We start from the raw sequence: 12,500 nt of genomic DNA, 5'->3' as shown, positions 1-12,500 counted from the left end.
TATAGTTATACTCTCATATACATTAGACAGGTCCCTATATAGTAATACTCTCATATACATTAGACAGGTCCCTATATAGTAATACTCTCATATACATTAGACAGGTCCCTATATAGTAATGCTCTCATATACATTAGACAGGTCCCTATATAGTAATACTCTCATATACATTAGACAGGTCCCTATATAGTAATACTCTCATATACATTAGACAGGTCCCTATATAGTAATACTCTCATATACATTAGACAGGTCCCTATATAGTAATGCTCTCATATACATTAGACAGGTCCCTATATAGTAATACTCTCATATACATTAGACAGGTCCCTATATAGTAATACTCTCATATACATTAGACAGGTCCCTATATAGTAATGCTCTCATATACATTAGACAGGTCCCTATATAGTAATACTCTCATATACATTAGACAGGTCCCTATATAGTCGGCACATTAACTTCTCCTTTCAGTGGCAGTTTGTAATTCAACAACCCTTTACGTACTGCACAGATGACACATTTCCACATAACCTATGCAGTACACAACGACATACTGAACAATCCAACAGCCCATTTATTGCACCATAAACATATTGCATAACTCCGATAACCTACTTATTGCGCGATGACATAGTGCACAACCCAGCCAGCCTACACGTTAGTGTTGATAAGCCTAATGGACATGGGCACTAATGAGTGTTCATATCTGGGCAGTGGTGGCCTAGTTAAAGAAGCAAGCTTGGGTGAAAGTGAAAAGAGCAGCGCTTGTCTCTCCCTCATTACCACCACTGAGGTGCCCTTGAGCAAGGCCCTTAACCTCCAACCTGCTCCAGTGGAGCTGCTCAGTGGCCATGCAGATCAGACTGGGGCTGTACTGGGCAGCTTCCAGGTATGAATGAGAAATTGTTCTCCATCAACTTACCTGGATGAATAATATCGGTTTAGCCTATATTTAGGAACCCTGGAAGTCTGGGTGAAGTATGTGGGTCGGATTGGAAACCATTTCTTGTGCCTGTCTGACAACCGACAACTGATGGCGTTTACTTCTGTTGCCAGGCAGCCTGCTTTGCTTTAACTTCCGGTCTCTTCTTCTCTACTACTTCTTCCTTATTAACGCGTTGAGCATAAACTGTCTCCGTGCACGCTCGTACTTGATACTACGGTTTAGTCGCAGGCATTGAAGCTCGTTAAGATTATGTATTCTCCACCGGATGAAATAAAAACGTACCTCTTTGGCGGCAGATCACAGCGAAGTTTCAGGTACATCAGCAGCCTGCAGAGACACAACATCGACACCTTTTTAACCTTCTCAGACTCACATGTTTTAATGTTTTCTAATTTTCCACATAACGCATGTTTATAAACCTTTAACTATGTCTTGGTACGTCTTTCCACTGTTTCTGTTAAAGATCCTTTTAGTTTAACATGAAAAAGCCCCAAAATCACCATCACCAAACTCCACCAGACTCCATGTAAATAATCAGTGATTTTATCATCGTAAAACACACTTCATTCAAAGTGGACAGAAACTAAATTAAACTATCAAAAACTGTATTAGTTCATCTTTCGCCTGTTGCAACAATCACCACTCTGGTTTGGTTGAAATAAACCCTTAATTAACCCATTTACATGTGGAGATATGCTGGCTCTATACACGCTAAAAGTCCTGATTATTTACATGGAGTCTGGTGGAGATATGCTGGCTCTATACACGCTAAAAGTCCTGATTATTTACATGGAGTCTGGTGGAGATATGTTGGCTCTATACACGCTAAAAGTCCTGATTATTTACATGGAGTCTGGTGGAGATATGCTGGCTCTATACACGCTAAAAGTCCTGATTATTTACATGGAGTCTGGTGGAGATATGTTGGCTCCATACACGCTAAAAGTCCTGATTATTTACATGGAGTCTGGTGGAGATATGTTGGCTCTATACACGCTAAAAGTCCTGATTATTTACATGGAGTCTGGTGGAGATATGTTGGCTCCATACACGCTAAAAGTCATGATTATTTACATGGAGTCTGGTGGAGATATGCTGGCTCTATACACGCTAAAAGTCCTGATTATTTAGATGGAGTCTGGTGGAGATATGTTGGCTCCATACACGCTAAAAGTCCTGATTATTTACATGGAGTCTGGTGGAGATATGCTGGCTCTATACACGCTAAAAGTCCTGATTATTTACATGGAGTCTGGTGGAGATATGTTGGCTCTATACACGCTAAAAGTCCTGATTATTTACATGGAGTCTGGTGGAGATATGTTGGCTCTATACACGCTAAAAGTCCTGATTATTTACATGGAGTAAAAAAAAAAATCGGAAAAAGTTAAAAAAAAAAAAAAAGCGGAAAAAGTAAAAAAAAAAAAAAAAATCCGAAAAAAAGTGACAAAATAAATATTGGAAAAAAGTTACAAAAAAATCGGAAAAGTGACAAAAACATGGGGAAAGCTTAAAAAGATCATCAAAAAAGCGCCGAAAAATACTGACAGACACTTTGAAAAAAGTGGCAAAAGTGTTTGAAAAAGACGATCAAAACGTTTGAATTTTTTTTCTGTCTGCGGGACCGGTCTGGGGGACTGTCCAGGGGGACCTGGCCTGGGGGACCTGGCCTGGGGGACCTGGCCTGGGGGACCTGGTCTGGGGGACTGTCCAGGGGGACTGTCCAGGGGGACCTGGCCTGGGGGACCTGGCCTGGGGGACCTGGCCTGGGGGACCTGGTCTGTGGGACCTGGTCTGGGGGACCTGGTCTGGGGGACCTGGTCTGGGGACTCTACCTTCCTCCGCTGTCTCTCTCGATGGTTGGGAAGAGGCGGAATGGCGGCGCCGACGGCAGGTCATCACTCAGCTGATACTGCATCACTGTTTGCTGCAACGGGAGGAAGACGGCCAGACGTCAGACTGTCCCTGAACGCACCAGCCAGGAAAGCTTTCATCACTGTTTTACATCACTGACGAACAGCAGTTACAGTTACATCCCACCACTGCTGACTAAATAACTCTGAAGGCGAGTAATTGTACATGTTCACACAGATAAAGTGCAGGGGAGACAGTTAAAGCTGCCCTGCCACATGTATCTCATGACTCTGTGGTGATGTCTGAAGGTCTACCATGGACTCGGTAACCATGGTTACCTTGTTTCAAGCCATTCTAGCGCGGTATAGAAAGCCTACAGGAAGACTCGGCTCGATTTCTGCCAGTTCTCATTAATATTCAACGAGCTGAGCTGTTTGGATCTGATTGGCTAACAGCTAGCCAATGAGAGCCTGGCTGTCAGTAATCCTTTACCCCAGCCCAACTGGGCGAGCTCATGAATAGTAATGAGCTCAGGCAGCATGATGTCAGACTGACCAGCTTCTGTGATTGGTCTGATTTCTCTGCTTATTTCTGTTCAGTATCTAGAGCTGACAGAGGAGGCAGCAGTTCATTTACACATTCACCACATACCACACACACATATATGGACCTGATATATTTCAAAAAGTACAAGTGAAAATGTTTTTGTGCGGCAGGGCCCCTTTAAGACCACTCACCTCTCCCTGGCTGGGACACAGCCGGAGGATGCGGTTGCTGTCGAACTCGTCCAGTCGGACCGCCTGGTGGAAGCTGCACTCGTCAACACGAACAGCAGCTCCGTAACCTCCACAGGGACACACACAGAGACACTTTAACAGGGTGGCTGGGTACACTAGTGGTACATCCTGTAGTACACACAGTAGTAGTACATCCTGTAGTACACACAGTAGTACATCCTGTAGTACACACAGTAGTACATCCTGTAGTACACACAGTAGTACATCCTGTAGTACACACTGTAGTACACACAGTAGTACATCCTGTAGTACACACAGTAGTACATCCTGTAGTACATCCTGTAGTACACACAGTAGTACATCCTGTAGTACACACAGTAGTACATCCTGTAGTACATCCTGTAGTACATCCTGTAGTACACACAGTAGTACATCCTGTAGTACACACAGTAGTACATCCTGTAGTACACACAGTAGTAGTACATCCAGTAGTACATCCAGTAGTACATCCAGTAGTACATCCAGTAGTACATCCAGTAGTAGTAGTCCAGTTGTGTGTGTGTGTGTGTATTGTGGGGGTGTGTTTGTGTTGATGTTGATGTGTCGTTTTTAGGTGTGTGTGTTTTGTGTGTGTGTGTGTGTGTGTGTATTTTATTGTGTGATGGCGTGTGTGTGTGTGTATTATTGTGTGGGGAGTGTGTGTGTGTGTATTATTATGGGGGTGTGTGTGTGTGTGTCGTGTGTGTGTGCGTGCGTGTCTTGGGGGAGTGTGTGTGTTTGTGTGTGTGTGTGTGTGGTAGGAGTGTATTGTGTGTGTGTGTGTGCGTGTGTTGGTGTGTGTGTATTTGGATGTGTATTAATCGTGTATTTTGTGTGTGTGTGTGTGTGTGTGTTGTGTTGTGTGTGTGTGGTATGTGTGTGTGTTGTGTGTGTGGGGAGTGTGTGTGTGTGTGTTTAGGTGTGTGTTATTTGTGTGTGTGTGTGTGTGTGTGTTGCGTGTGTGTGCGTGTCTGTGTGTGCGGTTTTGTGTGTGAATGCGGCGGCGTGCGTGTGTGTAGTATGTCGTTGTTTGTGTGTGTGTGTTTTTTTTATTTTAGGGGTGTGTGTGTATGTGTGTGTGTGGGGTGTGTGTGTGTGTGTGTCGTGTGTTTGTGTGTGTGTGTGTGTGTGTGTGGCGTGTGTGTGTGTGTGTATTTGTGTGTGTTGTGCGTGTGTGTGTGTTGTGTGTGTGTGTGTGTGTGTGTTGTGTGTGTGTGTGTGTGTGTGTGTGTATGTGTGTGTGTGTGTGTGTGGCGTGTGTAAGTGTGTGTCGCGTGTGTGTGTTGTGTGTGGTGTGTGGGTATGTGCTGTGTTTGTATTTATTATTATTATTTGTGTGTTATATGTAATGCAGAGTGTGTGTGTGTGTGTGCGTGTGTTTGTGTGTATGTGTGTGTGCGGGGAGTGTGTGTGCGTGCGTGTGTGGAGTGTGTGTGTTTGTGTGTGTGTGTGTGTCTCTGTGGGTGTGTGTGTGTCTGTGTGTGTGTGTGGCTGTGTGCGTGTGCGAGTGTGTCTGTGTGTGCGAGTGTGTGTGTGTCTGTGCGTGTCTGTTTTACCTCTGAGCTGTGACTTGCCGATGCTGAATTCTTCGTTCAGACCGATTCGCATCTCTGTTGACCAAAGACAACATGTTAAAGAGTGTGTGTGTGTGTGTGTGTGTTCCTGTACTTGTGAGGACCAAATCAAGTGAAACATAACAAAACACACAGCTCTGAATGCTGCTGTCCTACTACAGAGAAGCAAATTGAAAGGACTCAACCTTGACTTCACCCCAAAATGACCATCTGTACACCAGTAACTCCCCCTGTGTTACCTTCAACTCCTACAGAAAACTTTTAAGAATCGAAAAACTCAACAAGATGCATTTTTTAGCACGTACGTGGCTATTATTTTTTTTACAAATTTCCCTTCGTTTGTACCCTTCGTTTACACGCAAACTGAGAACTCTCCTCTGAAACAGAGTCTTTCTAAAGACTCTGACCACAGTGGAGACTTCTGAAATCTTCGTTAGCATGTAAACTGAGACAAGAGAGAGAGAGAAAGAGAGAGAGAAAGAGAGAGAGAGAAAGAGAGAGTGTGTTTGTCATTTGTCATGTGTGTGTGTATATACAAATGATCATTTTGGGTGGCTAAAGTATTCCTTTAAAAGGTGCTCTAAGAGATGTTGGGTGACGTCACTTCTTGTTGACATTCGAAGTCTTTTCAAACAAAACGAGGCTAGCTCACCCCTCCTCCTCCTCCTCCTCCTCCTCCTCCTCACACTAACCCTCAGGGGACAGGCAGCTAGTAGATAGTGAGATATTTTTTACAGTGTGTTCAGGGGACAGGCAGCTAGCAGATAGTGAGATGTTTTTTGTTCAGGGGACAGACAGCTAGCAGATAGTGAGGAGATGTTTTTTACAGTGTGTTCAGGGGACAGACAGCTAGCAGATAGTGAGGAGATATTTTTTACAGTGTGTTCAGGGGACAGGCAGCTAGCAGATAGTGAGGAGATTTTTACAGTGTGTTCAGGGGACAGACAGCTAGCAGATAGTGAGGAGATATTTTTACAGTGTGTTCAGGGGACAGGCAGCTAGCAGATAGTGAGATATTTTTTACAGTGTGTTAAAAGGGGGACAGGCAGCTAGCAGATAGTGAGGAGATGTTTTTTACAGTGTGTTCAGGGGACAGACAGCTAGCAGATAGTGAGGAGATGTTTTTACAGTGTGTTCAGGGGACAGGCAGCTAGCAGATAGTGAGGAGATGTTTTTACAGTGTGTTCAGGGGACAGACAGCTAGCAGATAGTGAGGAGATATTTTATACAGTGTGTTCAGGAGACAGGCAGCTAGCAGATAGTGAGATATTTTTTACAGTGTGTTCAGGGGACAGACAGCTAGCACATAGTGAGGAGATATTTTTTACAGTGTGTTCAGGAGACAGGCAGCTAGCAGATAGTGAGGAGATATTTTTTACAGTGTGTTCAGGGGACAGACAGCTAGCAGATAGTGAGGAGATGTTTTTACAGTGTGTTCAGGGGACAGACAGCTAGCAGATAGTGAGGAGATATTTTTACAGTGTGTTCAGGGGACAGACAGCTAGCAGATAGTGAGGAGATATTTTTTACAGTGTGTTCAGGGGACAGACAGCTAGCAGATAGTGAGGAGATATTTTTTACAGTGTGTTCAGGGGACAGGCAGCTAGCAGATAGTGAGGAGATATTTTTTACAGTGTGTTAAGGGGACAGGCAGCTAGCAGATAGTGAGATATTTTTTACAGTGTGTTCAGGGGACAGACAGCTAGCAGATAGTGAGGAGATATTTTTTACAGTGTGTTCAGGAGACAGGCAGCTAGCAGATATTTTTTACAGTGTGTTCAGGGGACAGACAGCTAGCAGATAGTGAGATATTTTTTACAGTGTGTTCAGGGGACAGGCAGCTAGTAGATAGTGAGATATTTTTTACAGTGTGTTCAGGGGACAGGCAGCTAGTAGATAGTGAGATATTTTTTACAGTGTGTTCAGGGGACAGGCAGCTAGCAGATAGTGAGGAGATATTTTTTACAGTGTGTTAAGGGGACAGGCAGCTAGCAGATAGTGAGATATTTTTACAGTGTGTTAAGAGGGACAGGCAGCTAGCAGATAGTGAGATATTTTTTACAGTGTGTTCAGGGGACAGGCAGCTAGCAGATAGTGAGGAGATGTTTTTTACAGTGTGTTAAGGGGACAGGCAGCTAGCAGATAGTGAGGAGATGTTTTTTACAGTGTGTTCAGGGGACAGGCAGCTAGCAGGTAGTGAGGAGATATTTTTTACAGTGTGTTCAGGGGACAGGCAGCTAGCAGATAGTGAGGAGATGTTTTTTACAGTGTGTTCAGGGGACAGGCAGCTAGCAGGTAGTGAGGAGATATTTTTTACAGTGTGTTCAGGGGACAGACAGCTAGCAGATAGTGAGGAGATGTTTGCTGTATGTGACCAAAGAAATGTCAATCGCTTAGAGCACCTTTAAGTCTATAAATGTACAATTTCTTTGGGACAATCGGTTCTTTACACTCATTTGGTCTGAAGTTATGACACTGTGACGGTACGAGGCTGCTGGTAAACCACAGTGATGGTTGGCATTGTAACCCTTTCACACTCCACCTGTCTTTAGCTTTTTTAATTTTTTAGCTTCGTGTTCAAACTCACCCGAGCAGCTCGGCATGTAACACTTGACTCTGATCTCTCCCTCGACGTCAGCTTTCATCAAAACTCCCTGCAGCAAAGACAACAGGACCCCAGGTGAGCTTAAGACATGTTTCATGGTTTCACCGTAACATCCAGCAGTAAATGGTGGCTTCAGAGTGCCGAATTAAAGAATCTTAGAGTCTCAGGGCTCCTATCCTGCACATGGGCGCCCATGGGTATGCTGGTCTTACAGGGAGGTGTGTTCAGGTGCATTCTGGGCGTGCTGGTCTTACAGGGAGGTGTGTTCAGGTGCATTCTGGGCGTGCTGGTCTTACAGGGAGGTGTGTTCAGGTGCATTCTGGGCGTGCTGGTCTTACAGGGAGGTGTGTTCAGGTGCATTCTGGGCGTGCTGGTCTTACAGGGAGGTGTGTTCAGGTGCATTCTGGGCGTGCTGGTCTTACAGGGAGGTGTGTTCAGGTGCATTCTGGGCGTGCTGGTCTTACAGGGAGGTGTGTTCAGGTGCATTCTGGGCGTGCTGGTCTTACATGGGAGGTGTGTTCAGGTGCATTCTGGGCGCGCTGGTCTTACAGGGAGGTGTGTTCAGGTGCATTCTGGGCGCCCCTGGTCTTACATGGGAGGTGTGTTCAGGTGCATTCTGGGCGTGCTGGTCTTACAGGGAGGTGTGTTCAGGTGCATTCTGGGCGTGCTGGTCTTACAGGGAGGTGTGTTCAGGTGCATTCTGGGGCGCTGGTGCCCTTACAGGAGGTGTGTTCAGGTGCATTCTGGGCGCTAGTGCCCTGAGGGAGGTGTGTTCAGGTGCATTCTGGGCGCTGGTCTAAGGGAGGTGTGTTCAGGTGCATTCTGGGCGCGCTGGTCTTACAGGAGGTGTGTTCAGGTGCATTCTGGGCGTGCTGGTCTTACAGGGAGGTGTGTTCAGGTGCATTCTGGGCGTGCTGGTCTTACAGGGAGGTGTGTTCAGGTGCATTATTGCTACCTTGAGGCAGCGGGAAGTGACCAACAAAAACCTGGTCTAAAGTCAATAACGCAGCATTTCATTGTTATTTTAACAGAGCATTAGGAAAATGGTCCTAGGCTCGTGCACAGCGCACGCACACTATGCTTGTTACACACACACACACACACACACACACACACACATGCAGAAGATTAAAAATAAAAATATTAGGGTGTAAATCCTCCATCATAACAGCAATGCTCCAAGGTCCAAACGCGCCTGGCTTTTAAAAGGAATGGGAGATGATCTCTGATTGGTTGATGAATGGGAGATGATCTCTGATTGGTTGATTGCATGTTACGCCCAAAACACACCTCTGATTAATGAAGACACTAAGTACAACCCTTTAGGACCAGGCGCCCTAAACACGGACCCTATTTTCTGCCGTTAAACTAACAAAAGTGGATTCCTACACGCCCTAAACACACCTGCGCCAGGTGATTAGCGCTTAAAATAGGGCGCCCTGGAACAGACACTTGACATTAAATAATAAGCACATTGAAGACAGCTGCCGTTACTCACGTTGGAGCCGATGACGACAGTCATCCTCTCGATCACGTCCACGAATATCTCGCTCTTCCCTCCCTGGAAACACACAAAAAGTGAGTTTGTGAAGAGTCCCCCAGATTGTGTCATGGCATATTCACACATGTTCAAATACTCCAGGGGCTGAAGAAGAGTAACATGACAGAAGGTGGAACACAGAAAGAACATGGCTGCTATATGAGGAGAAGCATAGGATCTGCTGCTCTGGGTTTTTAACTCTGTGTGTGTGTGCGTGTGTGTGTGTGTGTGTGTGTGTGTGTGTGTGTGTGTGTGTGTGTGTGTGGGACATACAGGACATACTGCTCTGCCTTTGTGTGTGTGTGTGTGTGTGTGTGTGTGTGTGTGTGTGTGTGTGTGTGTGTGTGTGTAAGGGACATACAGGACATACTGCTCTGCCGTTGTTTGTGTGTGTGTGTGTGTGTGTGTGTGTGTGTGTGTGTAAGGGACATACAGGACATACTGCTCTGCCTGTGTGTGTGTGTGTGTGTGTGTGTGTGTGTGTGTGTGTGTGTGTGTGTGTGTGTAAGGGACATGGACAGGACATACTGCTCTGCCTGTGTGTGTGTGTGTGTGTGTGTGTGTGTGTGTGTGTGTGTGTGTGTGTGTGTGTAAGGGACATACAGGAGATACTGTTCCACCTGTGTGTGTTTGTTTGTGTGTGTGTGTGTGTGTGTGTGTGTGAGGGACATAAAGGACATACTGCTCTGCCTGTGTGTGTGTGTGTGTGTGTGTGTGTGTGTGTGTGTGTGTGTGTGTGTGTGTGTGTGTGTGTGTGTGTGTGTGTGATGGACATACAGGACATACTGCTCCACCTTTCACGTTTTCTCTGTCCCATGATAAATCCCAGCTGCTGCTAACGCTGCTAATGCTGCTAACGCTGCTAATGCTGCTAACGCTCCTAATGCTGCTAATGCTCCTAATGCTGCTAATGCTGCTAACGCTGCTAATGCTCCTAATGCTCCTAATGCTCCTAATGCTCCTAACGCTGCTAACGCTGCTAACGCTGCTAATGCTGCTAACGGGTATCGTAGCAAGTTAGAAGAAGTAAACATGGAGGACCACATGTATTCACAATCCAAATTTCAGGAACAGGAGTCTTATTCTTCTTCTTCGCCCAGAAAAAGATAAAGGAGAATGATAAGGAGCGAGAGAGCGGCTTTTTGAAGCGTGAAGGCTACCGTAGCAGTAATACCTACTGTGAACTGCGTGGTGCGAGAGAGAGTTGATATCATATATATTGCACGTGTCAAACTCGAGGCCCAAGGGCCAAATCAGGCCCCTGGCAGGTTTTGATCCGGCCCGCATTTCAATTTAGGTTCACAATAAATTTAGGCCCACCTAGTTTATGTCGCTTTTTCCAAAGTTTTTGTGCATTTTGTTGACATTTTAGATGCCTTTTCCGGCAGTTTATGCATTTTTTTATTTCAATGCTTTAGGCCAGGGGTGTCAAACTCAGTTTCCCAGAGGGCCACACTGGAAAATGAGAATAAGGGCCAGACATGGAGAGATTATTGACATGCTTTTATTTAAGAGAAAAAGTCAAATATTGTGACTGTATTATTGCATGTCTCATATACTGTAGTCTTCTCACTTACATTCTGGGCCTCATTAAGCCCCCCCAAAAAAGTTCTTCAGCCAGCGACAAGTACGTTGAAAAAAGCGCCAAAAAAGTTGGAAATAAGCCGGGGAAAAAAGCGCCAAAATCGGCTGAAAAACTGACAAAAACATCAGAAAGTGGCAAAAACATCGTGAAAAGTGGCAAAAACATTGTGAAAAGTGGCAAAAACATCGTGAAAAGTGGCAAAAACATCGTGAAAAGTGGCAAAAAATTCCGGAAAAGTGGCAAAACATTGAGTAAAGCGTCAAAAACATTAAAACAAAGTGCCTAAAAAATGCATAAACCGCCAGAAAAGGTGTCTAAAATGTCAACAAAAAGCACGAAAACTTAAACATAAACATTACTAGACATAAACTAGGTGGGCCTAAATTTATTTTGAACCTAAATTGAAATGGGGGCCAGATAGAAACCTGCCAGGGGCCGGATTTGGCCCTCGGGCCTCGAGTTTGACACACATGCTTTAGGCACTTTGTATTAATGTTTTTGACCCTTTGCTCGATGTTTTGCCACTTTTTCCAGAAGTTTTTGGCACTTTTCACGATGTTTTTGGCACTTTCTGATGTTTTTGTCGCTTTTTTCAGACGATTTTGGCGTTTTTTTTTTCGGCCTTTTTTGGCGCTTTTTTCAACGTACTTGTCGCTGGCTGAAGAACTTTTTTGGGGGGGCTTAATGAGGCCCAGAATGTAAGTGAGAAGACTACAGTATATGAGACATGCAATAATACAGTCACAATATTTGACTTTTTCTCTTAAATAAAAGCATGTCAATAATCTCTCCATGTCTGGCCCTTATTCTCATTTTTCAGTGTGGCCCTCTGGGAGCGGAAGACTGACCTCTATATATATATATATATATATATATATATATATATATATATATATATATATATATATATATATATATATATATATATATACACATACAATACAGGCCAAAAGTTTGGACACACCTTCTCATTCAATGTGTTTCCTTTTTATTTTCATGACTATTTACATTGTAGATTCTCACTGAAGGCATCAAAACTATGAATGAACACATATGGAATTATGTACTTAACAAAAAGTGTGAAATAACTGAAAACATGTCTTATATTTTAGATTCCTCAAAGTAGCCACCCTTTGCTTTTTTATTAATAAGGGAAAAACTTCCACTAATGGAACCCTGACAAAGCACACCTGTGAAGGTAAAACCATTTCAGGTGACTACCTCATGAAGCTCATTGAGAGAACACCAAGGGTTTGCAGAGTTATCAAAAAGCAAAGGGTGGCTACTTTGAAGAATCTAAAATATAAGACATGTATTCGAGTTATTTCCACACTTTTGTTAAGTACATAATTCCGTATGTGTTCATTCATAGTTGATGCTTTAGATAATCTACAATGTCAATGGCATGCTATGTAGTGGGTATATATATATATATATATAATATATATATATATATATATATATATATATATATATATATATATATATATATATATATATATATATATGATCTCAACGCTATATGGGAGAAACTTGGAAAATGAGCCCCACAGATAACAGCCCCAGAGCTCCTGAGACTTCCCCACAGACTCCACTTCCCTGTCTGAAACTACATTT

The 12,500-nt window shown here is 44.0% G+C and overlaps 2 protein-coding genes across 3 annotated transcripts in view; one reads left to right on the top strand and one right to left on the bottom strand.

Moving 5' to 3' along the window:
- Positions 1-12,500, top strand: part of LOC120544555 (E3 ubiquitin-protein ligase Siah2-like) — a gene marked incomplete at its 3' end in the record, with an annotated part of 540,100 nt that overhangs the window by 482,197 nt on the left and 45,403 nt on the right.
- The window catches only part of ap4m1 (adaptor related protein complex 4 subunit mu 1), a 44,941-nt gene that overhangs the window by 15,658 nt on the left and 16,783 nt on the right, over positions 1-12,500 (bottom strand). For both annotated transcript variants that reach the window (XM_039778416.1, XM_039778417.1), the window contains exons 8-13: positions 9,257-9,319; positions 7,741-7,807; positions 5,136-5,189; positions 3,541-3,647; positions 2,785-2,876; positions 1,232-1,276 (exon numbers count right to left, since the gene is read on the bottom strand). In XM_039778416.1, the coding sequence (XP_039634350.1) occupies positions 1,232-1,276; positions 2,785-2,876; positions 3,541-3,647; positions 5,136-5,189; positions 7,741-7,807; positions 9,257-9,319 (428 nt within the window). The remainder of the gene's footprint in view (positions 1-1,231; positions 1,277-2,784; positions 2,877-3,540; positions 3,648-5,135; positions 5,190-7,740; positions 7,808-9,256; positions 9,320-12,500) is intronic.

This window comes from Perca fluviatilis, chromosome 16 (assembly GCF_010015445.1).
Source record: "Perca fluviatilis chromosome 16, GENO_Pfluv_1.0, whole genome shotgun sequence".
Classification (NCBI taxonomy): Eukaryota; Metazoa; Chordata; class Actinopteri; order Perciformes; family Percidae; genus Perca; species Perca fluviatilis.
Note: the sequence above shows the minus strand (reverse complement) of the source record. Positions and strands in the feature narration are given on the sequence as shown.